At 41.8% G+C, this 26,836-nt stretch overlaps 7 protein-coding genes and 1 non-coding gene across 13 annotated transcripts in view; 4 read left to right on the top strand and 4 right to left on the bottom strand.

Annotated features, from left to right (window-relative positions):
- Window positions 1-681: 681 nt before the first annotated feature.
- ATPsyndelta (ATP synthase, delta subunit) lies at window positions 682-1,741 on the bottom strand. Its single transcript, XM_066287231.1, has 5 exons — window positions 1,582-1,741; window positions 1,325-1,440; window positions 1,049-1,246; window positions 887-991; window positions 682-831 (listed from the first exon to the last, which is right to left on the bottom strand). The coding sequence occupies exons 2-5, from the start codon at window positions 1,433-1,435 to the stop codon at window positions 769-771; spliced, it is 477 nt and encodes a 158-aa protein (XP_066143328.1). The 5' UTR covers window positions 1,436-1,440; window positions 1,582-1,741; the 3' UTR covers window positions 682-768.
- Window positions 1,742-2,085: 344 nt separating this feature from the next.
- LOC136341858 (3-hydroxyacyl-CoA dehydrogenase type-2-like) lies at window positions 2,086-3,281 on the top strand. Its single transcript, XM_066287219.1, has 6 exons — window positions 2,086-2,318; window positions 2,364-2,525; window positions 2,577-2,741; window positions 2,797-2,903; window positions 2,960-3,081; window positions 3,142-3,281. Exons 1-6 carry the CDS (start codon window positions 2,310-2,312, stop codon window positions 3,279-3,281), a joined length of 705 nt encoding a protein of 234 aa, XP_066143316.1. The 5' UTR covers window positions 2,086-2,309.
- A 103-nt stretch (window positions 3,282-3,384) lies between these two features.
- LOC136341843 (dynein regulatory complex subunit 5) lies at window positions 3,385-5,608 on the top strand. Its single transcript, XM_066287197.1, has 8 exons — window positions 3,385-3,553; window positions 3,613-3,855; window positions 4,140-4,324; window positions 4,372-4,524; window positions 4,581-4,684; window positions 4,742-4,923; window positions 4,975-5,213; window positions 5,269-5,608. The coding sequence occupies exons 1-8, from the start codon at window positions 3,385-3,387 to the stop codon at window positions 5,569-5,571; spliced, it is 1,578 nt and encodes a 525-aa protein (XP_066143294.1). The 3' UTR covers window positions 5,572-5,608.
- Window positions 5,609-5,722: 114 nt separating this feature from the next.
- On the bottom strand, window positions 5,723-9,051 carry RpL4 (ribosomal protein L4). Its single transcript, XM_066287196.1, has 8 exons — window positions 8,909-9,051; window positions 8,339-8,519; window positions 7,918-8,080; window positions 7,532-7,739; window positions 7,254-7,353; window positions 6,751-7,021; window positions 6,400-6,559; window positions 5,723-6,337 (listed from the first exon to the last, which is right to left on the bottom strand). Exons 1-8 carry the CDS (start codon window positions 8,909-8,911, stop codon window positions 5,840-5,842), a joined length of 1,584 nt encoding a protein of 527 aa, XP_066143293.1. The 5' UTR covers window positions 8,912-9,051; the 3' UTR covers window positions 5,723-5,839.
- On the bottom strand, window positions 7,802-7,872 carry LOC136342313 (small nucleolar RNA SNORD18). Its single transcript, XR_010732622.1, has one exon. It is a non-coding gene; the product is annotated as a small nucleolar RNA SNORD18 (small nucleolar RNA).
- A 253-nt stretch (window positions 9,052-9,304) lies between the features above and the next one.
- On the top strand, window positions 9,305-12,936 carry Sec63 (translocation protein Sec63). Its single transcript, XM_066287187.1, has 9 exons — window positions 9,305-9,511; window positions 9,594-10,100; window positions 10,157-10,359; window positions 10,442-10,667; window positions 10,724-11,017; window positions 11,068-11,289; window positions 11,345-11,604; window positions 11,725-11,931; window positions 12,009-12,936. Exons 1-9 carry the CDS (start codon window positions 9,391-9,393, stop codon window positions 12,243-12,245), a joined length of 2,277 nt encoding a protein of 758 aa, XP_066143284.1. The 5' UTR covers window positions 9,305-9,390; the 3' UTR covers window positions 12,246-12,936.
- A 270-nt stretch (window positions 12,937-13,206) lies between these two features.
- Window positions 13,207-26,836, bottom strand: part of Pde9 (phosphodiesterase 9) — a 49,410-nt gene continuing 35,780 nt past the window's right edge. The window contains exons 2-12 of one of the 3 annotated variants that reach the window (XM_066287185.1): window positions 25,668-25,890; window positions 21,875-22,002; window positions 21,145-21,340; window positions 18,267-18,381; window positions 17,333-17,570; window positions 17,087-17,221; window positions 16,539-16,790; window positions 16,230-16,481; window positions 15,960-16,180; window positions 14,917-15,737; window positions 13,207-14,814 (exon numbers count right to left, since the gene is read on the bottom strand). In XM_066287185.1, coding sequence (XP_066143282.1) covers window positions 14,594-14,814; window positions 14,917-15,737; window positions 15,960-16,180; window positions 16,230-16,481; window positions 16,539-16,790; window positions 17,087-17,221; window positions 17,333-17,570; window positions 18,267-18,381; window positions 21,145-21,340; window positions 21,875-22,002; window positions 25,668-25,758 — 2,670 coding nt within the window. In that variant the 5' untranslated portion in view covers window positions 25,759-25,890 and the 3' untranslated portion in view covers window positions 13,207-14,593. Of the gene's footprint in view, window positions 15,738-15,959; window positions 16,181-16,229; window positions 16,482-16,538; window positions 16,791-17,086; window positions 17,222-17,332; window positions 17,571-18,266; window positions 18,382-21,144; window positions 21,341-21,874; window positions 22,003-25,667; window positions 25,891-26,034; window positions 26,478-26,836 lie in introns of those variants that run through there. The other 2 variants (XM_066287184.1, XM_066287183.1) reach the window with 2 other exon arrangements.
- LOC136341859 (cuticle protein 8-like) overlaps window positions 19,109-26,836 on the top strand; it is a 61,407-nt gene continuing 53,679 nt past the window's right edge. Inside the window, exon 1 of one of the 4 annotated variants that reach the window (XM_066287221.1) lies at window positions 19,109-19,215. The gene's annotated coding sequence lies outside the window, so the exon portion shown is untranslated. Of the gene's footprint in view, window positions 19,216-19,714; window positions 19,958-26,836 lie in introns of those variants that run through there. The other 3 variants (XM_066287224.1, XM_066287222.1, XM_066287220.1) reach the window with 3 other exon arrangements.

Raw genomic sequence — 26,836 nt, 5'->3', positions numbered from 1 at the left:
CTTTACCCCCGAGTCGAGGGTCAGAAGTTGATGGGTGATTTCGAAACGTGGGATCAGACTTCTGGGGATTGTGCAGTGCCACACTGGAAGACGTTTCGATATAACCACCCTTGCCCCAAAATGTATGTCTGAGGCCTTACGGCCTTACGGTGCTTTAAGACTCTTATATGAAAAAATGTGTTTCATGGAGTTTTAGTGCATTTCGTTTTAATTTGTTTACGCAAAATAACATTGCAGTAGTAGGTCCAAATGTCGTTTTTGAACTTGAACGCATCTGTTTAAACGACGTCCACGATTTTTGCAGACCTGACGAGGTTCTCGATAATCGTTTTAACTGACTTCAAATGCCCCACTGGTTCGTACAATCAGATCTTGCCGTCCCCACAGAAAGAAATATAAAGATGTTAGATCGGGCGATCTGAGGGGGGGCACGAAACTGGACCACGTCTGCCAATCCGAGCAATTACTATAACGTTATTTTGGTACAAACTTGTTGAAATCAAATTTATTAAAACTCGATAAAAGACATTTTTGCACATCACTGTTTTTATCAAACCTTTTCTAGGATTTCAACGATGGGTGCTAATGTACCAAATGAAGAAGACATAGGTCGCAGAAGCAACTCTCCTTGGAGTTGCTGCATTCGTTCGTAGCGGTGGTGTAGCTAATTACACTACAGAGTTAATTTTATTTTACTTATTATTAAATACCTTTAAAAACATAATAAACAAAGAGATGTATAGACGCTATACGCGCACTGCAAGATGCTTATTCAGCAGCCTTGACTAGAGCTTCAGATACTTCTATGGCTATTTCAGCTTCTGCTTTGGCCTGTATAAAACAAATGCGTACAATTTGCATGGGTGACGTTAAAAGGATAACAAACCTGTTCATTTGCAGCTGATGAAAACTGACTTTGAGCCTTGTTAAGGAGGTCTCGAGCTGCTGATACGTCAATATTTTCTATGGGGTGAGCTTCTTCGGCGAGGATCTTTAAGACAATGGAATCATTATAGAAGAGTTGAAATATGATAAGTGCTTTCCTTACCTGAACTGAAGAATCATCATTGATAGTTACAGTCCCGCTTGAGACAAAGATTTTCTTCACATTGCCTTCATTCTCGTAAACTGAGACTACTCCAGGTTTCAGCACAGCTAAAGTGGGCACATGTTTAGGGAGGATGCCGAAACTGCCAGAAAATGAGGGTACATCTACTTGTTTGACGCTTTTTCCATCATAAAAGACCTGTAAATAAAGAATACAACCGACTAACCAACTGAAGTTTACAGGTTAAAGGAGATTTGGCTGTCAGTGTGCATTTACCTGGTTTCCTGAGGCAAATGTGAAGCTCATTTCTTCGGCATAACCCCGTTTTGCGGTTGTGCTGAGGGTTCTGTGGGTCAACAGACGGGACATGGATCTTATTGCGGCCATTTCAGCTGAAAAATGGGAAACAATCAATGTAAAAACAGGAATCCTACCTTTGGTTCCTAGTGTTACATAATTGCATTTGCATTAGATAAGTTTGTTTATGTGCGATAACAATGTTCAATTGCGGTATTTCATGACTTAACACTTACTTGCTGAATGTATCTGTTGGACTTTGAGGGAGAAATTGACAAAAACTCTAAATTTTGTTGGTAAAAGAATCTACAAAATCCAAGGAATACGAGCAGAAAAATTGAGGTTATGAAGGTAACAATCGTTCAATCTGTCACTTTCATATATGTAACCAACTAAACATGTGGACATCTATCGCATTTTGTCGAGATGAGTCAAGGTATCTATCTATCTTCTCAAATGAAATCGTCAAACGGATGAACTGCCATCTATGAGCAGTATGAAACACCAATTACGTCAAATCTAATATGGCGGGAAACCATTTGACGCATCGTTCGAAAACTTGAGTACAAAATGGCGAAGGCGACACGAATTCTACCCGTAGAAACGTAAATCGCTGTGGCTGTGAACAATGCGCTGAACCGACTTCGTGTTTCGCTCACATTTCAGCGATTTATTACGAGGTTTTGTCGTGCAGCGTCGTTTAAACTGTGATAACATTCAAACAATGAACTCTTTTTCGACTCTGACGTCCTCACGTTGGTTGTTTTTTAAACTAGTTGGTTCACAAATCTCATTTTGTTATATTATGCGTTAAACAATGATTTTATATTGGGACATAAAATGCGAGTAAACAGTCTTTTGAATCCCATATAAAGATAATGTTATGCAGTTCATTGTTACGCATAAATCTACATGCACACCTGCTAGTAAAACAAATACGCAACATTTCTAATAATAAAAAAAGATGATTCAGGTGAGCTTTAAAAAAAAAAGAAAATCACACTGTTATTTCCCCCAGGGTTCCGTGTTCCTCATCACAGGAGGTTCCTCCGATCTAGGCAGAGCTATAGCAGAAATTCTGGTCTCAAAAGGGGCCTGCTTAACCATTTTAGACCTCCAAGCTCAACATCACTTCCTCGACCACGACTATAAGGACAAAATTCTATATCTTCAAGTCGATGTAAATGATCATGTAATGTTTCTCAAAGTACTAGCTAAACATCTGAACTAGATAACCTTGGGAAAGGACGTTTTAAATGCTTTAGACGCCTGTAAAAGGAAATTTGGGAGGCTCAATGGAGTAATAAATTGCGCAGGAATGAGTGCCACGGCTGGAATTTGCGATTTAAAAACCTTGGAACCTCACAGCTTGCAATTATTCACGAAGATATTGAATGTATGACTAAGCATAATTCATCTCTATAATAACATAAACTTTGCCGGTACTACAGGTAAACTTGGGAGGTACCTTCAACGTGATTCGCCTTGCGGTGCCTCTAATCATAGAAAACGACCAAAGTTCTGAGGGTGAAAGGGGAGTTATTATCAACGCAAGCAGGTGAACGCTAACAGGATACATTGAAATATCGGTCTTTAAGAAATTACTCCTTGCAGTAATAGGGGACCCCCGCAAATGCTGGCCTATTCCGCTAGCAGAGCCGCCGTTGCCGCTATGACTCTGCCCCTGGCTAAAGAATTAACAGATTTTGGGATTAGAATTCTCGACGTATCACCAGGTTTAACGTGCAAACTTGAGATATACAGGGTGCGTGAGATACAGTGAACTGCATTTTTAGGTTTCGACAAAACAAGTCAAAAGGAACCATGCGTGAAAAGGGAATGGCAGCCCGAAGAGTTGGCACAGATCGTGGTCGCTATACTGGACAACCCATTAATGCTGAGTGGTTCACCTCTATCGCTCAAAAGCCCTTATTAATGAACTCTATTGTGTGAACCTGCTACGCATCTGCCTTTGAATGTTCTTATTGAAGTTTGATCAATAAACCTGAAATTCGCTACATTTACCAGCCCCCTGAACTATGAGAATCCCCAGCACGATCAACGAAAACTGCTTAAAAACTTACACCCCTCACAATAAACTTTTGAACCGTGATAAAATCAATAGTTCCAAATTTGATGAATGGGACGACGAAATCCCGAAATCCCTTCGGGAGCAATGTATCGAGTGTATCGCCGGAAACTGGTCAGGTAAACTCAATTGGAATCCCCTTCAGTTAATATCTACAGCTCATTTGGGGCTGTTTTAGAGCTTCAAGTCCTGGATGAGATTGCGCTCGATGAGGACAGATGCCTGCTCCTAGACCTGTTGTCTGTAGAACTGAGGCTGGAACTCACCATTCCGAAGATAAATGACGAGGTTTATTGGAGAAAGTGCTGCGTCCACCGGTGGCCGAATAAAGTGGCCGATATTAAGACCCGAACCGAGGCCATTGGGGCTGTTAGGGACGGAACACACGAAAGCAACGAAGGTTTTGAGAGTAACGCATCAGGTAGGTTAACGGTGAATGATGCGACCCTTAAATGATTCATCAGAGACGAATGCTCTTTTTGGGACTGAAAAAAACGCAACAACAAGCGCCCTTTATCACACTTTAAGTGTAAAAAAAGTTTACTTAATAAAAAATAACTTTCGCTATCGCAGTTCAAGTAAAAGTAGGAGCACGTGGGGCAAAGGGACACTAGGGGCATCGAGAGCAATTAGGAACAATAATAGGGGTTGCCGGGTTCAAGTGTTATCGCAATAATACAATTAGGAAACTCGCATTATTCTTAGATCATACAACTAACAAGCCTGCCAGCTCCGGCAGTGGATCGTTGAGCAGAACTTCCCAAAAAAGCAGTTTGAAGGGGAACGCTCAGGGGCGGCAGCAGGGCAACACATGGAAAAAATTCTATTGCGAAATGCATGTGAAAGATCACTTTGAAAATTTGAAACCTGAGGAATACAGTCCAGAAAAAGTAATTTTATATTTTCGATTTCAAAAAGATGATTCTGTCGATTTTAGGTCAAGGAATTGTGCGATCTCTGCGGCCCGTACGTGCAAACCCTGCGCATACAGCAAATGATATCCTCGAAAAACTCCCCCAATAAAATACCCCTTAATAGTGCGATAACGGGGTTGCCCTACCTCACAGAGCTGCATTTGCGGTTCAAACAGGTAAAGCGCAAAATTCACAGTATTGAACACTCACGTGAGGACGGTAACGACTCCAGGTTTACGCGAAAGAGGAGTTCTCTTGGAACATGGTCAATACTTCTTTGCACGACATAAATTTACTTGCGAAGGGGTTGGAGAAAACGCGATTGGCTAAATTGAGGTATATAAGGATTTTTCACCCCGAAGGAGTCAACATTACACAGGTATTTTATTTCAGCATTACAAATTCGGATATAGACTGTGAAAAATTAATCCTAATCCTAAAACCTCTGCTAAAACACGATGTGACTACATTGGATTTTTCTCGTTGCAAAATTGGGGACGAAGCATTGATAGCTTTGTCGAAACTCGTCCTAGAAAGGGGCGTTAAGGAGCTGTACGTCGCCAATAATCGATTTGGTTTGTAAAACCGCCCAAAACGTCACGCAAACATAAACATTTTCACTTTAGGCCCCAAAGGGGTTATCAGTTTAGCTTACGCGACAAGCCAAGAGGGCTGCAATTTGACGAAATTGGATCTAAAGCTTAACAGGGTCTCAGATAATGCAGGAAACATTTTAATGAGAGCAACGAAAACCGTGAAATCTTTATTACTGAGCTCCTGCGGGCTTAGTGAAAACTTTAAAATCGTGGAAAACCTCAATCCTTGCTTGGAGGAATTAGACCTTTCTAACAATGGTTTAGGAAAGGTAAACGCTTATCTTAAAGCTGTCCGCCTGGAAACAGCAATGTTACGGTTTTCAGATAACTGGCAGGAACATTCTCCAGGCTCTAAAATCCAACTCGAAAATCCGAAAAATCGATTTGAGGATGTGCCGAATTCCTTCGGAAATCGAGGCGGAAATTCAGAACGAGGTCGTTTTGAATCGAAGAGGGATTAAAAGCGTTACGGCATCAACAGTCTTGGATGAGATCGTTTGGGATGATGACGTGGTTATGAAATTCAATCAAGCTTTAACGTCAGAACCGGAAGATGAGTTGAAAATTGCCAGTGAACTCACTATTCCCTGTCACGGAGAATCTGGCAACTTAACGGCCGATCAGTGACACCAATGCGCCGGTCCGGGGAGACGAGACTGCTATTAGACCCTACATTAGAGAAAAAAACTGTCAACTTTTAGATTAAGGCAAGTTAGATTAAATTGTCATGTACTGACATCATGAACAAGTTCTACGGTTTCGTACAAATGCCAGGAAGGTCAATTAAAGTTTTATATTATTAACTTTAGCCTACAATGAAAATTCAATTGCAAGCAGTCGTTACATTTTCAAATTACGTATTCGTAATTTGAAAATGTAACGAATGTTTTAATTTTTATTTCTTGGCCGGGTCCTTTTTGGCCGAGTCTTTTTTAGCCGGATCCTTTTGCGCCAAGTCCTTTTTAGCCGGCTCCTTTTTGGCCAGGTCTTTTTTAGCCGGGTCCTTTTTAGCCGGCTCCTTTTTGGCCAAGTCCTTTTTAGCCGTGTCTTTCTTGGTCAAGTCCTTTTTAGCCGGGTCTTTCTTGGCCAAGTCCTTTTTAGCCGGGTCTTTCTTGGCCAAGTCCTTTTTAGCCGGGTCTTTTTTTGCCAAGTCCTTTTTAGCCGGGTCTTCTTTGGCCAAATCCTTTTTAGCCGGATCCTTTTTGGCCAAGTCCTTTTTAGCTGAAACCTTTTTAGCCGGAGCCTTTTTGGCCGAGTCCTTTTTAGCCGGGTCCTTTTTAGCCGGATCCTCTTTGGCGGCCGCCTTTTCCTTCTTGGCCTTCAGAATTTGGGCCCTCCTGCGAGCTTGCAGTTTTGCAGCCTTCACCACGGGACTGCTCCTAGGCAATGTTATCTTAAGGGGGAAAAAAAAAGTAGGTCAGAAAAAAAAAGTTCCCACGTTAACCTATAACTTACTCCACGCTTCTTAGCTAACAGTTCCTCACGAGCTAAACTCCTCTTCTGGCCAGCCAAAATGGCCCGTCTCTTCAGAACTGCAGCGTAAGGATTGAGGCGAATCAGCGCCTTAGTATTGGTTAGCGGGTTAAGGCGACGCACACGACGAATCACCTTCTTCCTGCAAACAGATCACATTCCTAGTCCCTTTATATTCATCTGAATTCATGCGTAAAAAGCATTCTAAATTGATCAGAAGTGAATGTCAATAAGGTAATCACAGAGCGGTGTCATAACCCAGTGCTCAAAAGCTTTCATCATATTGAAAATTATTTATTGGATTATGCTAGCTTACCACACCGATTTACTTACTGTGGTGGTCTTAAAACGGATTTAATCTCTTCAGCCTTGAGCAACCTGGACAGATCAGTATTGGCCATTTTTGTTTGAGGGAGGTTGTATCCATTCTTTTCAACAGATGCAGTTTTCCAGCTACCGAATACTTTGTCCAATTTCTGGAATGCTGATTGGGTCCAAATAACGAAGCGGCCCACATGGCCACCGGGAGCCAGTTTCAAAAGATTCAACTTGTCAATGCTGATTAGGTCGATCCCTGGGATGTTTCTGAAGGCTCTGCGTAATCCTAAAAAAAATTACTGACACCTCAAAATCGTCCATGATGATGAGACAAATTTGTGTTGATAGTAATAAGACAAATGTTTAGTGAAGTATATTTCTCATAGCTACTGAGAAGCTAGACAAAAAAGTTATCACAAAGATTTAATTTTGCACTTTATTGGACCATTTATGTTATTTCAGCTACGCAAAAATGGAACGAAGAGTGCTGGAATGAGAGAGAAATAGAGGAGGCGCACCTTGGTCTTGATGGTACACAACCAAAGGTCCTTTGCGTTGAATCCTACGGCGATTGCGCATCTTTCCTTTGCCAGCACGGAACCGCTGGCTTTTGTATACCTGAAAACCACCAACACTTTCACAAACATACCTTTAAATGGTTACGAAACTATTACTTATTCCATGATCAGAGCTTTTGAGAAAAATCATCAATTGTCATAAACACGGACCAAAAGCAAATCATCATCATTATTGTTTGTCAACAATAAAGTTTCATTTAACAAGATCAACAACGTACCTTCTGGATGTCAGCCCAGGCTTTGATCCTTCTCAAAAACTGCACAGCTTGCTTGGTCTTATTGAATTCCTGCACTTTATCTGAAACAACCAACGGCAACTCTGGGATTTGGTCCACGATGTGACCCTTGCTCAAAACTAGAGCTGGCACGCCACTAGCAGCTACAGCTGAAACGAGGGCATAACGACGCTGGTTGATGTTCACGCGCCTGTAGAGAATGAAGTACAGCCGAAAGAACCACAAACGTTAGAGCAAAATTTCTATAAACAAATGATCAGAACTTTTGAAAGTAAAATCACAAAGATTCATAAACACGGACCAAAAGTAAATCATCATCATAATCATCACACCAAAATAATCAAATACAGTTAAGTGAAGGACCTTACCTGTGCCAACGGCGCCATGGTTTGGTGGGAGCAAACATGCGCCCCCCTCGACACATATTGCCAAAAGCACCCTGTCCAGACCGGTGAGTACCCCCTCCACGTACACGAGGAATACGGGCGACTGCACGACCAGTTCCCCATGATTCAGCAGAAGTTTGGTGGCCTTAATTAGAACATAACCCTCAAAATATTGTTTAGAACCTTTATGGAGAATTAGAGGTTTGCATTGTTCAGAGCTTTTGAAAGTAAAATCACAAGGATTCATAAACACGGACCAAAAGCAAATCATCATATAGTTCAGCCCTAAATGGAACTAAGTTGAACTTGAGGTTACTAGGCTGTGAAAATGTTCAATGTATTACCACCTGGCACAAAATCTCTGCCAGTGAGCACTTTTAAGGAAAGTTAAGGGCGTTCTTACCAGCTTTATCGCTAACGCAGTAGGGTTGGCGATGATTCATTGAAACTTGCTGATGAACAAAGTTAACAATATCAGGTCTGATGGGAGCCTTAAATACAGCTGGGAGAGCAATGCTCGATCCCTTAACCTCCTCAGACTTCTCATTGTAAATGCTTACAAGCGGACGAGCTGTAGACAATGCCTAAAACCAAATACTAAGATAAACGTAAAATAGAACGAGTTATTTATATTGTTCAATGAAACGGGCTCCAGGTAGGGGTAAGAACATTTAGATTTGCTACCACCAGTATTGATACACCAAGTGGAGTTTATTGTGGTAAATTGACCAACAAAGAACTGCTCTAATAGATTGATTATGTCGTATGAAGCATTTTAATGCGGATATTAGGTATTTTTAAGGAAAATATGGGAGGGCATTGTCACGGTTTCGACACAACACACGTGGGAATTTGGCGTTTATCTACTATCAGCGGTAAGCCCACAGTAACCCACAGTATTGAAGAATACTACAAATTCATTCATGTACCTCTCAAAGATGCACATTTGGAATAATTTACAGTATTTTCTTACCATTTTTGCAAACAAAAACTTAAAACTATAAACGCACTTTTAGCGGCCACGACGCCACCATTAAAAAGGAAGTTGGTTAAGTTTTTAGTTTCACGTTTAAAGATATGAGGACGCCACTTGTTTCCTGTTACAATCTATCAATAAAATTCAATGTAAACAACGTAGATAACCTGATATTTTATGTGGATTTAACATGTGTATTTGTTGTATTTAATAGATAAATTTTGCTTATATCAACAAATTAAATTATCTTAATTACGTTAAGACCGGTTACATAAACTTTTGATAATTTTATTTGTAGTTAAATCATTCTCATCATAATTCGACGGGGATAAGAAGAGCAAAATGATATACGTGGGATTTAGTTGACATTTGATAGGATTTTTGACACTGACATTTAAATTAAAAAACAACAAAAATCTCTTTTGGATATGGACACGTTGGTTGCGTTTAAGGCTCAAATTCTAAATTAAATTTCGAAAATGGGCCAGAAATTCCAATACGACGAAAGCGGCGGAACCTTCTTTTACTTCCTTTTATCGTTCCTGGCCCTCATTCTAATCCCGGTAACCATATTCTATTGGCCAAGGAAACAGAAACGAGGTATGTAATCCTTTGTGAATTTTTCGTTTACATACCGTTAAATGTACCAAATTTTATGTTATATGTCTTGAATACTTCACAGATCCTGAGGCAGAAAAGAAGCTATGTCACTGTAGCCCCTGTACCATAAAACGAGAACATTTGAAAAATGCAGAGCCTTGGCGAGGTGCAAGGAACTTCCTAACAATTCTTGTAATCATATGCGGATGGTTAATCTTAATATTCCTCGCCTATAAGGTATCCCAGTTTGATTATGAACTGGCAAATTTCGATCCATATGAAATATTGAGAATTTCTCCTGGATCTAGCCAAGCAGAAGTCAAAAAGGCTTATAGGAAATTGTCCCTTATTCTTCATCCTGACAAGGACACTGGAAATGAAAAGGAATTTATGAAACTGTCTAAAGCATATCAAGCTTTAACTGATGAAGAATCTAGAAGGAATTGGGAAAAATATGGGAATCCTGACGGGCCTGGTGCTATGAGTTTTGGCATAGCACTCCCATCCTGGATAGTTGAAAAGGAAAATAGTGTTTGGGTGCTGGGACTCTATGCCTTGGTGTTTATGGTGGCACTTCCAATAGTTGTAGGTAGAGAATAGAGAATATATTATGTGTTGCTAGAGAAATAGATTATTTTTAGGTAGGGACTTGGTGGTACCGAAGCATCAAATTTACAGGAGACCAAGTTCTCTTAGATACTACTCAGATGTACTATTATTTCTTCCATAAAACTCCTCATATGGCACTAAAGAGAGTGATAATGATTTTGGCTGCCAGTCTCGAATTTGACAGAAAGCACAATTCTGAAATCGAAGAAAGACAATCAGATAACGATGAAGTTCCTCATGTAAGATGATTAAACTATCACAAACATCCTAGATGTTCTGTTCCAAAAACTCTAATTCTTATGTTGGAATTGTTTGTTTTAGCTGGTTAAAAAACTGCCAAATTTGAGTGAGAAAAACAAAGAACGGCCCCTTTGCTACCCTTATAGCATAAAAGCTCGAGCCATTTTGCATGCCCATTTAAGCCGAATCCCATTATGTTTTAATCTTGAAAAAGATCGAAGATACATCATAGGAAAATGCCCATATTTAATTCAGGAACAAGTCAGTTGTGTGAATCAGCTCATTTTACTTGCCTATGCTCGAAGAAGTAAGCAGTCTGTAACATGAATTTCAAGTTAACATAACATGGGTTTTGTTTTGTAGTAAAAAATCTACCTACTTTAGAAACTATAGAGAATTGTATGAAATTGTGCCCCATGGTGGTGCAAGCCCTGTGGGAATTTAAGTCTCCTTTACTGCAGTTGCCTTACATAAACGACGATAATCTGAAATATTTTATTTCGAAAAAGCGGCAAATAAAATCGCTACAACAATATGCCCAGCTTAAGGGCGAAGACCGAAGAGCGTTACTAAGAAATCTGAGTGATGAGGAGTATGAAAATGTAACAAAAGTTTTGGGAAGAATGCCTTATGTTGATTTTCAGATAACTGTAGAAGGTGATTTTTTGGTATTTGTTTAAACAAGTTATTCCTTATTGTTTTTTTAGTTATGGATGATGAGAATCCCACAGAAGTCACTGCTGGCGCAATAGTGACTGTAACAGTGAGCCTTGTTAGAAAAGACATGGCTTCATTATTTGGGGATGAGACTGCACAAGAAGTAGGAGAGATCGTTGAGAATGGAGTTACAGAAAATAAAGAGGGAGCTGAAGGGGATAATGAGGCTTCTGTAATAGTTAAGAGGCCAGCGTGGCTTAAACAGAAGCGAGGTAGATTCAGAACAAGTTTTTGGACCTTTTTGCTCAGTATAATGAATTTTACTAGGTGGTGGGAGGAAAACTAAGAAACCTTCCAATAAGCCTGTAACAAAGCCAGTTGCGATCACCAAAACAAAAGTGGAAGATTCTCCGAGTGTATCCACTGAGAGAAAAGCCAAATCTAAGGAAGAAAGAAAGCCCAGAGTCGCCGATGAAGACAGCGAAGATTCCGGCGACGAAAGTGATGCTGATACCAATGAAAATAATGATAAATCATCTGGAGATGAGAGCACCACCCAAAAGTCTAATCCTGAGGACGACGACCAGGTAACATGTTTTTGGTGGTTGCTCATTGCAAACTTTATACCCAAGTGTTACGGGATTATTCATTGAGAATTGAAAACGTTAATGATCTCATTCAAACAAAAATTCTTATATTTTTTAAAGGAATGGGAGAAATTCCGGAAAATTCACGAGAGGGAAAAATCGTTGGAGGGAAAATCAAAGTCCTCCCATCCAGTGCATTGCCCGTATTTCCCTCACGACAAACAGGAATATTGGTGGACATACATTTGCGACCGCAAATCTAGGACTTTGCTAACTGCGCCTTATCACGTTACCGGTTTGGTGCAGAATGAAACCGTACACCTCAAGGTAAAATTACCGGTTTGAACGTGTCTTTCCAGCAGATTTTTAATATGTAGCTACCGTGTTTTTTTTTTTTAATACAGTTTACGGCACCCATATGGCCGGGCGTGTACTCGTTCACAGTGTGCCTTAGGTCAGACTCGTACATCGGCTTCGATCAACAGAAAGACTTCAAATTAGATGTGAAGGAGGCTCCCGCGGAAATCACCAAGCATCCTCAATGGGAGTTCGAGGATTCGGAAGAAGAAAACCCGGTAGATAAGGCTGATCAAGAGTCTGAGTACACGACAGACGAGGATCTACCCGACGATGACGACTAACTTTCCCTTTAAAAAGGGCACTTCGAAATGTCCGCACATTTTGCATTGTAAAATAGTTTATTGCAGACATCAAGCCGACTGGCCTGTGCCCGTGGCAACAACAATGTTTATGTAGAAAACATGTTTTGCGCTAAGGCAGTTTCGAAACAAAAAAAAACTAAAATCAAATGCGTTTTTAGTGTTGAATTAAAATGTGCGTTCTTTCTGGTTCTCTTTAGGTTTCTTTTAGTCCGTGTCTTTGTTGTGTTGTCTATGAATGGCGTGTTGGATCATACTTTACACATGCGGAAGTCCGCGGAGATTGCCAGTTATTGTTGATATTGTATGTTTTTTAGTTTTAAAATGAATATGATGTTAGCCCGTCTTTACATATGCAGAGGTTGTTGATATTGCAAGTTTCTGTTATTGATTTTGTGCGCCTGGTGTCTTGAGATGCATCTGAGCTTGAGAACTGTCCGGTATTTTTCAGTTTTTTAATCCGTATTTTGTATCGATGAGTAGGTAAGTAGTAGCTTTTCTAGGTCTAGTCATTGAAGGCCGATTCTATTTAAATTTTTGTTCAATATACTTTGGGTGAAGTATTTTCTGACTCGATTATTCTTTATAATATATACTTTTGGCTGGGGGTTATAATTTTGAGTACCGATTTACAATATTTATATTTATATAAAACATATTAACTGAGTAACAACGCTGAGTTTTTCTTCCTCTTGAAAATAAATTTGAGTCAGATTCTTGGTTTCCATGGAAACTAGGCCGGTTTTGGTTTTAATTTAGCTTTTAGTTGAATTTGCGGGCAAAATTCAATAAACAATAAGCGTATTTCGGTGGTTTGCACCACGTTTCGGGCATCGTGCATTGCCACCGTCGCCAACTGCTTCGATAACATACACAAATGCCAGATTTACGATTACAAAGAAATGGAAGTTGCTTCGGGAATTATTCAAATAAAACTCTCACCCAATTTCAATACACATTTATTTGATTTGTACATTTAAATTAAATCATTGGTTTCCCCATCAGATACACTTACAATGATGATGGTCTTCAGTACGCCCCGAATTAAGACGGCGCGTAAGCGACATAGAAATGTCTGAAAACTACCTAATTTCCTACAATTTCGGAAACGTTTTTTTTTCAGGGAAAATTAATTCAAACACGACATGGAAACAGTCTCGAACATCAGAAAATTTGCGTGTTTCTAAATAGAATAAAGTACAGACTTTGAAAGTGGTCCTCAGGAGTACGGAAAGGAAGCGTATCGAGCCTTTGAAATCAGTTAAGTTGGACTTTGTGATATGTATATAGATTTAGAAAGTTTACAGTTACGGTAAATACTTAGGAAAGATGATGGGTGTCCGCGGACATCGGCCGAAGGTCGAAGTCCCGGAAATGCGCGAAGACGCCGATCCAGCTGAGTCGGAGAGGAATCTGTAAGTTGTCCCGCGATTTGTTTTTCTTTTCCATTGGAAAACGTTGCCCTAAAGTCCTGCTGGTTAGACGGGAGAAATTTTGCAGTTCGATTCGGCCCTCGTTTTCAGCTCTACTGGCAACTTTCTTTTAATAACAAATTATCACATTCGGTTTTTCTCACCACTCTGCCGAGAGTTCTGATCGGAATTTGGAAGAATTGTAGCTGACATTGCCTTATTATTAATTGTCTAAACGATAGGCTATCTAATATCAAGTATAAGTCTTATAATAAGCTTCTTTGCAAACATCCTCGAATATGTAAATAAATTTAAAGAGGAATACTTGTAATTTCCAAAAAAGAGAAATCATAACAACTTCTACTACGGACAGGATTTTTAAGGCACAAATCATTAAAATATTGACAAAATTAGCGAAACGAAACAGTCTTAACTCAACTATTTAACGTCAATTCAAAGCTCTGTTCTCTGTAGAACTATTCCTATCTTGTCTTTTCCTGTAATTATCACTAAGATTTCGGTCGATTTGACAAATTTTTGATTAATATCAAAGTCCAAATGAAGCTGACACCGCGGAGGAAAATTATCAGTACCTTGGAACAAGCTTTTCATTAAAACTTCCGTGAGGATTACTTCGAAAACTTGAGCCAATGCACTTTCCCCTCATACAGCAACTTGTCCGATAGTCTCCGCTACATTAAAGCTATAAATCGGTTTAGAAAACTATCTTTACAATATCTTGGAAAATAGAGTTAGATACAATACTAATATCATCGGTAGGTAATAAATAACTAGAAAATAAATAGCACACGTATTCTTCTATTAAACAGATTCGCTAGGATTAGCCTTACGGTATGTACAACAGCGACAGAAAATGTACCTGGTGAAGCATTCCTCCTCAGGAATGTTCACTTCTTGTCAAATTATGTTCGGATCCTTGTCTACGTCATTTTTAACTTCCACTAGGGTGCACTGATCCTTGTCTAAACAGTCTTTTTTGAGGGGCGAGTTTTGGAGACTTTGAGGGGTTCTAATAGGAGTGACGCAGTTGCTGTTCATCCGTGAGGTGGAGGGTAATGAGTGATTGTCCGTTTCAGACGCGTCCACTGTTACATCTGAAGACCAAATCTTCTCTTTGCCTAAAAGAAAGGATTTCCAGGCTTTGGGTTTGCCCTCCCGGTTCTTGGTTTTCGGCAAAGTGCTCGCCTTTCTATTCTCTAAAGTCTCTAAGTTTTTCTTACCTTTGATTAAGTTATTGTTCTTGTGGTGGTATCGCAGTTTCGAGTCCTGAGACAAACCGAATCTGTCCGTAAATTGGCGAAAACACGAGAAAATCCCGGATTTGTTTGATTTTGAGTCTGACTGTAGCTTCACCTCTTCGTTGAGAGTTATTACGCTTATATCATTATCCTGTTCTGAGTACTTATACTTCTTGTTCAGCATACTGTACTTCGGAGCGCTTTCTTGGTAGTCAGTACTAATCCTCAAATTCTCAGACACATAATTTTTATTATCGCCCAGCTTCAAAATGCTGCTATTCTTCTTCTCGTCTACTTTGACAGAATGCTCCGAATTTCGCTTATTTAAGCTCAAAGTTTCCTTAGAAACCACGCATTCTTCTCCATTTTCTCCAGGCTCATTATTGGCCAAATCCTCCTCGAATTTCTTTTTCAAAGTGATGGCGTACTCGTCTAAAAAAGACGGGCTGTCGAAGGAAAGTTTCTTGTTTTCGGCCAGAAAATGGTGGTCGAAACTATAGGCCATGGTCTTAAGTTTTCCCTTTTGCTGCATCATTCGGGTTAAATCGGAATGGTTCAGGTGTTGCCCCCTTTCTCGACTGCCCTTCCTCGATCCTGGATAGCTCTTTCTTCCGGTAGTTGGCACACTGCATTCCGTGGAAATCTTGAATTTCAGGGCCTTTTCAGAAACTTCCACCTCGTTGGCTGTTTCAGATTCCCCGCTTTCAGGATCTTCAATTACGTCTTCTAAACTTTGATCTTCGGCGAATTGCTGTACGGATCCGTCTAAGCTTAATTCAGTTTCTTCCTCTGTCGAACGTGATCTGCAACAGAGCAAGTTCAGCTAGATATAATAAAAATTGGATATCAAATTCGTGACAACATGGTGACTGTATTTGCTGTATTTTAGTTAAGCGTCAGTAATTCAGGCAATGGGATATGTAATAATATAATTTAGTTGCAAAATGCCCGTTCTTAATATGTTCGCTACAGTTCGGTTGTGATTAAATTTACTTGTCAATATACGAAAAATATTATATCCCTACCTTGATCGATTCGACAGCGATTTGGCCTTAAAACTGACGTTGGAGTTCGATTTCGGAAGACCCACATTGCTGCTATCGGGACTCTGATTAGCCGAATTGTGGTGATGATCAGCGGCCATTTCGGCGACGATACTTTTACGGTGCAGTCTTTCCTCTCTCGTAACTTCGTTTAGTCTTTTATAATAATCTAGTGCGTCCCTTACTGGTTGTACTATGAGATCCTGCAGGAAGATTGGTTAGGATAATGCGTGATTAAACTCAATTCAATACTTGTAGCTCTGTGAGAAGCTCTCCTAATGCCTCGAACAAGGGAAGCAAAACGCATCCGATGAAGGAACATTGGGAGGCAGGTTTGGTGATTTTTTCCCGGTCCATGAAGGAGGTCACGGGAAGGCCTTCCAGTTTCTCTGCATCGCTTTGCTTGAAAAATTCCTGCAACAGCCGATCCAGCCACGGTTCTGCTATATCCATAGGTCGAGCCTCGTTGGATATATCCGATACTTTGATTAATACCATACAAAGCTACAAGAAGATATTAATTGCCCGATGATGATGATGATGGGGCTACTGTGCACTTACCAAATTAACATGGGCCTTGTTGTTGTAATTAAAACTAGACAATATTTCCCTAAAATTGGTCAAAATTTCATTGTGTCTGGCCATGTCCGTTGCCAAAATGCAACGAATCATCCCTTCCCTGACCTGCTTGAAATCCTCGCTACCAAACGACTTGAAAATGTTGCAGTCTTCGTTTTCCAGAAGCCGGAAAGCAACGCTGCAATGGTGATTCTCCAGGGGTGAAATGTCGTTATAGCGAATGGCCAATTCTGTCTGCATCAAAAACATTAATTCGTGCGCAAATATGCCATAGTTAGACCTCGAAGTACGGCAATAAATTGTGATAAAGCCGGATCGCAACTAAACTCCATCGTATCGCGGAATTATTGTCCCATAAATTCGGATCTCCCTCCCCTGTGAAAATCGATCGGACCATGTAACATTGTGGAACAGAATACGGTGATAAATTATTTGCAATTTTATTGACCCTTGGAAATTTGCATTAATTCGTCTGTTTGCAGCTATGATTTAGCGGCAGTAATCGAGAAGACAGCCCTAACTCTACCTACCTTGGCATTAATTTGGTAAATGTTGTTGTACCCTGGATGGTCCAAATCGTGGCATATGCAGGAGGTTAGCAAAATCAGGACCTCCAAGTCTCCAATTTTGCTGGGCAAGTCCACACACCAAGAGATGGCGTAAAGCTGGAAAAGGAGCAATAGATTAATTCCAAAATTTAGCTAAGCTAGATCCGAAGACTGGAAAAAGTTATTCGGTCATGACAAATTGGTGACTGTAACTCTCGTGACACTTACCATTTGAGCTACACAGAAGCAATGCCGAAAATTATGGAACGGAACGTCGTTGTAATTCTTGTAAGCCTCGTATAAAAATCTCCTAAGCGTAGTAATATCAATGGCGAATTTCGCACAAAAATCGTGGTCCAAATACATTTGCTGAAGCAGCAGGAGGAGCTCTTCGTCCTCCCAAGGACGAGCGTCGAAGGTCGGCATGCGTAACCATTGCCGGATCGCATCAGAGACCTGTGCGTCGCTACAAATATGGATTTGGAGGTATAAAAATGCAGGATAAATCCAGGTTTAAGATAGAAGATTCAGAAAATTGCCTCAAATAATTTGGAAAAAGAAGGGGATCTCCTTGCAGGGGAGAATTTATGGATTTAGGGTCGCCATTTGCCGCCAATGTGCTTGCCCTAAGCACTCGCCAATTCGACAGGTAATTGTGCAACGTTAATGCTAAAAGTTGGAAATTTTCATTACGGTATTTCCGTTCTTTTCGCGTTTTTCGCTTATAACTTTAAGCAATGCGACCTGAATTGGCACCATAAACTTGCAGGTAAAAACCGCTTCCGCGTCCCCGGTCAAATTCCAAATTATTACTGCTAACTAGGTTAAACTTGCATAGCATACTTCCACTGTATCGCATCAATCTCTTTAAAATCTCCTTAACTGTTAAGTGCACTCTCAATTTATTCAAAGATTACTAAGCCTTGCTCTAAACTCACTCACAACCCCGATATTCATGATATTAAAGTCGCTTTAAAAGTGCTTTTAGAACTTCAAGCCCTCGGTTCCTGGAGATTTTTCCTCCCTAAAGCTTTAATTAAGCCCTAGATTTCAAGTTTTGACCGACGACGCGCCTATAAATCAGAAGGAGACATTAAATCGATCAAGGACAGGAGTTGGTGTAACAGTCATCTGTAGAGGTGAAGGAAACTTGTGGACTTACCAAATATTGGCGAAATTCTGCTTGACCCTTTTCTTGACCGAATCGCTCTTTCTTCGGTACTGAAGTCGTCGACATTCTTCGCTGGAGAGCGGTTCCGGAAGTTGTTTGTAGAATCCTGAAATGAAATCAGGAATTGGCGCAAACGTGCCGGGAAGGCTGGGAAAAGGGCCCCAGGCGGATGTTCTGGTCGAATAAGCCCATCAAGTTAAAGCAGTTGCATAACTCTTTCGAAAGTGAGGGGAAAATTAAATTACGGAATATCGTATTTATGGGCTAGTTACGGTAAATTTAGGTCTCTGGGCACGCGAAGCTTCATATCGGGACACTGAGCCTGGAATCGATAAGTTTTATTTGAATAGCAAGGTTGTTTGGGCATTAAACGCGTGTAACCTTTAAGGGAATCCTAGGCAATAATCTATTTGGAAATAGGGAGAATCGCATTAATCAATACGTACCCAAATGCCTCCTGATGGATGCGTATTTATCTTAGTTAAATCACTCGCTAACACCTTCAAACACATCAAATCCAGAACAATATTCGCCTTTTACTTAGACGAACGACCTTGGTACTGTCTTGGTGACAGATCTCTCATTGAGATGGCAGACCTATCATCATCTTCCGAAGCGAGAAAAAAACAGATAGAGAAAGAGAGAGAGAGAAAGAGAAAACCAAAATGTATGAGAGAGAAATACTTAAAACTTCTTTTTTAGAGCAACTCAAAGAATTTCGAAGTCACATGAGCGCGTAAACTAACATTCAAATGTTTTCAACAATACGTCACAATGCTTCGGAACTGTACACATCGTCAGTTGTTTTCGAGCAACATGCCTTTCCGGGTCATCTTCGACAAAGGCGCCAAAATGGTCGTATTGATGAATTTAGCATGTTTAGTGGTGGACTACAGTGCATGTGTGTGTGAGTTTTTGCCGCTACCAACAGGTCTTGAGGGTGAGTAATTTCTGCGGATTTTGTTTTGTGCCTTTCCGCATCCGCGGAGCTATTTTTCTGTGTTTTGACTGTATTATCACCGTGCCCCTCTAACGCTGTTGCACGATCTTTAATTAATTTAGTGTTATTCTCCGCGCCAAGGGGCCCTCAACTTTTTGCTCATAGTAAGCACAGTCCTTTCATCATAGTCAGCTAGCGTTACTTTTGCCTGCTGGAAGGACTTTAATATTATTATCTCTACCGGATGGAGGTCAAATTTTGTTTACTTTGAGGATGTTTGTGTAAAATTAGTTTTGTCTTAATTCCAAGCCCTTGTTGGTAGTCCCGCGGAGAGGTTCGGGCTGTTCCCCTATGGCGAGTACGAAGCCAGGCTTAGGAACATAATCGGAAGGGTCAGAATAAAGGAAAAAAAAACGACTTCGTCGTCGTGAAATTTAATTTGCTGTCTGCACCGCGAACGGGGCAGCGATCGTACCCTTTAAGCCAAATTCGGAAATTGTAGCTCGTTTTCGATGTGGCCCAGAGGTGTTTGATGCGATTTGCAATTGTTTCGCGACGTCACGGCGTGTGTCAGCACGGTGCGTATCACCACGGCGTGGGTCATCGCAACGTTCCAGAGCTACCCGCGGCACAAACGCCGAAACAATTGAATGTTTAAGGACGCGGTTAGTTTCGTTTCCAATTTATTTGTGAGTAAAAGAGTAATTTAAGCCTTCAGAAAGAATAAGAATTTCACCCTCGGGTAAGTTTTTATTGCGCAGATTTATCGCTTTGCGGCTTTGTTGTGTGCACCCTCGAAATCCATCAAACATTTTTCCTAATAACCTTCTTTTCGGTCGTACGATCTGTCCAATTTCATCAATGGCCGACAAAATGGAGCTCCAACCCCGATTAATTTCCTAGTCTAATTGGAAATATGTCCGGTGTTATATCAATTTTCCGGGTCCACAAATCCTTATTATAATACGAATGACGAGGGATTATTATTTAATGGTGAATTACGCCACTTGTGTGTGTTGGCGTTATAGTTTGCGTCATACTGCGAAACCTATCAGAGCCGTAACATATTGTGTGCAATAATTGATTTGTCAGTTATGAAATATATTGTTCGCTCCTGTCGATCGCTTGTTAAACATGAAATTCGTGAATTATTCAGTCATGTGTGGTACGCGTTTTGTTAATTCAGCCGATTATTAATTACTCCGAAAGGATTTTTATGGGGAGTTTATTGATGAAAATCCGAATATTGGCAGTAAAATGTGAACATTTAGATTCGGAGCTGAAATTGACAGAGCGTGTCGAACGCGACCTATGAGCGGGGAATAGTACTACGAGAAGCTTTTTTGCAATCAAGTAGATGGCATCTTAGGCACATGACGTCGCAATCGCGGGTTTTGGTCGTCACTGTTTATTCTCCAACGCCGGTTATCGAGGGACCTTAGGGCTAACAGTTGCAAAAATGTCCGAAATTTTATAGTGTAAAACTCGAATTTTTGGCAAAACCTAACTCTTCAAATCCCGCTACCGAAGCCAAACAGCCCTTACACGACCTTTTTACGTCACCAGCACGATTTACGCCTGATGATGATCACGTCATTTAACATGCACATTGGAATATTTCCAATCAATTCCAGCCCTTTTAGAACGTTATTTTTAATATTTCCGATTTAATGATTATAATTCTCTTGGCGCCTCCAGCACACAGAGCTCGTGAAACTACTTAAAATTCTTGATCTCTTTCGTCAATATTGCCTTAAGGAATTTCTGGTTTTCGCCGCGATGTTATGGGAATTTGGAGCTTTTAGGATTTTCTTCGCAATTAATTAACGATTGAAATGAAAAATGAGGAAATAGCCCTGTGGGTATTTTTCAGTATTGCCTGGGGAATTATTTACAAGCAATTAAATTGTGTAAATTGCGTTTGCTCACCAAGCCAGCTCAGACTCTCATCGGTCTCCAATCTTTCGCGAAAAGCCTCCACCTCTCTGCGTAGCTCCTCCACTGCAGGGGGTAAAGGCAATTCGGCGCGCATCTCTCTCTCGACCGCCGACACACGCGCCTCTAACGATTTCAAGTCTGCGCAGGTGGATTCTTGAAGCATTGCTAGGCCGTTTGCTGCGACAACCTAGAAAACGATACATGTGTGCAACGCATGCACGATGACGTGTTACGTCTTCGTTTGACATCCGGGTATTGGATGTCGCTCAACAAAGGTAAATCGAATCTTCAGCGCAGTGGGCCGAATTGAGAAGTTCGACGGTCCAACGTACTGCGATCGAAATGGAAAATTCCACGGACAAAAAAAATAAGTTTTAATGTAATCAGGCCGTTCCGTGAAGGACGAGTGGAAGCCCTTGAATTGTTGAAGCTTGACAGAAATGTTATCACCCACGTGTCTATAAGCAATTAATCATGCAACTCTTCCATTCGTCCATTAATTACTAGCTCGATGTTTGCCGCAAACAGCAAGTCATTCGTGTGCGGTTTAATGAAGGTGCGTCAATTACACCGGCTCTCTTCTTTATTAAACTTTAAAATTTCCAATCCAATATAACAGGTGTTTTTTCTAGATAAATCACGTTCCCATGACACTTCTTGACACAGCTTTCCGGGAAAACTTTTCCTATATTGAGGGGCTTTCGGGGGCATATAATCTTACCTTTAACGAATAAGGTGTATCATGCGTATTGGGAAGCAAGTCTGCGCTGATATTGAGTAGCTGACCAGCAGCGTTGTATAGTTTCAGGATATCACTCGGACCGGCTTCGGCTGCAGCTCGGAATATAGCTGAAACGTGAAAGTCGATTTAAATGGCGAAATGTTCGAGTCGATTTTTTTTTTTTTTTTTTTTAATGTCCGAGAAAGGGAGCGCGTTCATCGAGGAGAAAAAAAGTTATTTGAAAGGCAATTCCGCCGAATTGAGACAGAATACACAGTCACGCCAAAGGGAGCAAGATAAATGTTTATGAAAGGGGCTCTATTTGTCGAGGAAATTTCCGATAAAATTGAGAGCAAAATGGGGATATTCAGCCTTGCTTTTTGTCTAATAATGCTGGTGCCACTGCCGGATTAGAGAAGGAGAATGCGAAGTGCACGTTTGCTTTAAGTTACCTTAGTTCGGGGGCTAGCGGTTGGGACACAGTCAAACATAGAGCTTTCCTGGGCCGCCTCAAGGAAGCCCCATTCTCGTGCGAATTATACCGTTATGTGTCTGAAGGCAGGGCTTCATCCCAGCGAGTTATTGGAGCGCGAAGGCGATAATGCCCCTTTTTTGAATTTCAATCTGCAGTTTGATGCGCGATTAAATTAAATGGCGATTTCTGGGTATAAGGGAGTAAGGGCCCGGTCTGTATTACTAATGAGCTATGTTGGGAGGTGCTGTATCTGGGTGTAGTCAACTGAAGCAGAAAATCGATCTTTTCATCAAGACTTTAGACTCTTCGCATTGGTGTGAAACATGATAAAAGATGCCCCTTCGCGTCCTCCTTCGATTACTGCAACGTCCGAAGCTCGAGCTTCTTCTGCGGATCTCGGTGCCGATCGGAACAATCAATTCTTGTCGAAACTTTGCGACCTCGACCGTGAAAAGGTTCCTAAATTTAGTTTTTTTTTTTTTTTTTTTTTTTGCGAAAAACTCGAAATCGCGACGAGAGCGGTTCAACAAATTCTTGAACGAAATGGCACCGATTTGGTAGAACAGCGTTGCAATTTTAGCGGGCAACGTTGCCAGACGGTTTAGACGTCGTTGAAACTTGGAGGGTCCAATTTCCCGTCCCTCCGACGCCGCGAGCAATACGAAAAATCACATTCAAAAGTGAAACGAATCTCCCCTGGGGCATGTTTGAATTCGTACGAATTGTTCCTGACTTTTATCATCGTTTTCCCTTATTAATGCCAGAAAACATTATCTCTACATCTCATACATAAAAGTTGGCATTGAAATTTAAATTTCGCCCAGCTCCGGACTGAACCGAGCGTGAATCACATATGACGAAGAGTTGTTTGCATCGCAGCTTGTTGTTGTTGTTGCTTTTTTTTTCTTATTTTTTTTTTAAATTCCGAGCAATAAGGGTCCGTTTAAACGAAAGTGACTGTTCGTCGAAGTTTTTCACACGCTTCACACAACGAAGGTCGGCTGATCGACGGCAGGTGCTCGACCGAACCGGCGAGTTTTAGCATTTCGAGCTGCCAAGCCGTGCAAAAGAGAATTAAAAGCCGGCGAGACCAGTTTGCGTTCGCCCGACTTTCCGCGCTCAAAGCCGGTCGCCGATTGGTCGCAGGCCTGCGGGACGTCACCCCTGCGCTCGGGTCGTCGGGCGACTGCGCACGTTTTCCGCGATACCTGTCGCGTTCCTCCTTCGGTGCGGACAGAAGCGACTGGGGGGTGCAAACGAAAAATGCGCCCAGGATGAGGGAGCTCAATGCCCTCAAACGGTTTATTTTGTATATCGTTCCGGGGGGGTTATTAGCAACAGCGGCTCCTGATTTATCGCAGTAATATTTTCCCGCTCTTTATTCATCTGCAGAGCATTAAGAGACCTGTTGTTAGCGTTGTCGAAAAGCGGGTAAATGCAACGGGGCCCGGTCCCCCCCCCCCCCCCCCCCCCGACAAGGAGAACTTCCGAGGTCAATTTTAAAGGCTCTTTACATTTATACCGGGTATATTGGAAGCTATACGCTACTAAAAGCTTTTTAATATAAGGAAACTCGTATAAAGGCCGGAATTACAATCTACAGCGTTTTCACAACGGGGTAGTCGATATTACAGCCCCAACCAGACGGTGCAGATTTTATTATTCCCATTAAAACTTTATTGTATCGTCTCCGAATAATTGGTTTTACAATCAAATGCCGAACGGGCATTTAATAATTTTGTTTATACGGGCTCTCCCCCCTTCGCTTGAATTCCCATTCGACAACACTACCCCCCGGATTCGACAACTTGTTGACGGGTGCATTTTTGCCAACAGAAAATGTATTTTTTGCGGCGAATTCGCGATATTTCTGTCGCTCCCTGTGGGCCTTTAATTACACATCAGAATTTTCATTTTCCGTTCCGGTTTAACGAAGAACGGTCCGGGCTTAAAATTTAATAACGCCCCCCAACGCCCCCATCAACAAGCGACTGAAAGGGGACGCCCGCTAATAAAAATATACACTCCCCTACGCCTTAACGGGCTTCGCCCGTAACTGGAACATGTGAAATCATTTTTTTGTTCAATTACAACGGCGCCCGCGGGTACTTATCGGATGTTCGCACTCGAATCTCCGGAATTCACGGAGAGTCTGGCAATATCGCTTAATTAGCTACAAAGCCCGCTCCGAAGCCGTATAATGCGCGGAAATAAATGCCGAGCGCGGCGTTGCAATTTCCTCGGCTTAACTCGGCTCTGTCTGATGACATCTGAATTTTCCCGGCATTGTCGCGCTCTCAAAATTTGAGCGCCGGCACGTGGGAGACCCGCCGCAGGAGCCTCAAATTCGTCAGCCGGCTCAATATTTACCGCCGTCAATCCCTGTAGGAACTTCGTATCGTCGGGCCGTCGCGGGCAGTGCGAAGTGCCTTTTCTTAAGTTCGAAATTTCCAAACTGTTTGCTCCTCTGACCAATTTATCACCGTCCCGCTACCGGTGCGATACTCCCCACCAATCAGGCGCCCGCCCCGCTGGGTAAACACGAACCCGAGCAAAATGCGCTGGAAGCGGCGACGCTCCGACTTCGCACAAAGAGCGATTTTCCAACGGGTTTTTTTTTTCGACTTCATATTGACTCCTTTAGGACAGTAAACTAAAAGTTCTTCGGGGCTTCGAAACAAAGGTGAAAACCACAGAAAACGTTCGCAACTTTATTTTAATATGGCGGAATCGGCTTTTTATTCAACACCAAAATGTAGCCCCTTTGTTTGCGCCGAGCTCCCCGAAGCCCGAAGCCAAGTTTTTGTGGCAAAGTCTACACACAAACGTTTGCAGGGGGGGTTGACTTTTGCGCTTGTTTGTTGCATTGTTTTGTTCTTGGATTAAAAGTGTTGGGAGATCGAAAATTTATTCCTCACGGAATTAAACCCCCACGATATTGGACACGAACACAAGAAAAAAAAAATTAACCCGGAAAAGTGTTTTTATCGGGCGTCTCTGCATGGAAAATAAGTCCGAGGGGGTTGTCTCTTTGATAATTTCCAACGACAATGCTGCATAATGTATTAAACACCGGGGCTTTCGCTCACGCCCGTTCGAAAAGTCGCTCCCCTCGTTGCTTCGGGGGTTTTTAGACGAGTTACAAATAACAGAGGTTTTGCCTGTTTGGCAAACTTAACTATTCGACGAGCAGCGGAAAATCCTTCGTTTATGTTTTGCTTCCCCGAACCTGCAAAATCGGCTCTGATGTGTCCCCAAGACACCCCACCCACCCTTCCACCCCCATCCCCTCCCCCCACCCTTCTTTTCGGTACTTGCCTTTCACCTGATCGACCGGGGTGTTGGGTCTAAACAGCGCCGACTCGACGCGCAGCCCCACACTGAAGTACACCGTGACGTATGGGTCCATGAGGGGTCACCGTTGTGGTTCATCGCGTCTGGAACCCCGCCACGCCCACATCGCTGGTGTTGGGGGCGGAGTCCACGTTCGGAAGCGAGACTCTGATTGGCCGGCGGTTTAGTTTTACCGACATTTCACCAGCTGAAACAGAAGAAAATTGATTTTTCAACAGTCGACATAAACTTGCTTTTGGGTGCAGTGCGACGTTCCTGCCACAAATCATTTGGGTCCCGCACAACGTGGGCTGTAAATATTTTATCTGTCTCCTATTCGAATGTAATTTACCCGGTTTCGGTGTTTTCTTTCGGTTCCAGGCGACACACAGGGAGCGATAAAGTGAAACGGAAATTCACGCATGCACAAACTAAATTAATTATCCGTCAGGGACGAAGACAAACGACGAGGGCCTCCGTTGGCCTCCGGCGATTGCAATTGCAACAATCACGCATCGACGCGACCGGGTGAACGAATCAAGAAAAAAATTTCAGAGTTGACTGTTAGGTCAGTTTGTCGGTTCCCGAGCGGGGATGGTGCCGTGCACGCGCGGATTGAGCGAATGGCGTTGCGGATTGGCAGGTGAGGTCGGGACGAAAGTTAACTGGCCATAGGTGTGTCTGTCTCTTGCCTTGCGCGGGGCGAGCGTTCGTTTTGAAATTTGTGCTTTACTGCATGGGTCCGTGGCTATTTTACGAAGTTGTTTTTTGACTTTCCCCGTGCAGAAATGCTGTGGAATGTGTCCATGAAGGAAAGACAAGTTTCCAAGGCCAAGACGGCCGTTTTCTCGCCGAGTTGTAGCCAGCAACAGAGCGATGCAGGATTATCGATTTATGACAATGTACAGGGTGGTTCATCTTTCATTTAAACAAAATATATTTTTTTCGCATTTCAAAAACGGGTCGAGATACGGACATGAAATTTTTTGTCTTCGCGTCCTCCACATCGACTAAAATACGATAAAATTAATTTCTCTTGTATAATTCTAAAAAATCGCATATGGACACCTACACCGGTTTCCTGGGAGGAACATCTATGAGAAATAGTTTTTCTTATCTCGAAAACGGCTAGTTGAGCAACAAAACACCGATAG

Source organism: Euwallacea fornicatus, chromosome 11 (assembly GCF_040115645.1).
Source record: "Euwallacea fornicatus isolate EFF26 chromosome 11, ASM4011564v1, whole genome shotgun sequence".
Lineage (NCBI taxonomy): Eukaryota > Metazoa > Arthropoda > Insecta > Coleoptera > Curculionidae > Euwallacea > Euwallacea fornicatus.
This window is presented reverse-complemented; position numbering and strand designations above follow the sequence as displayed.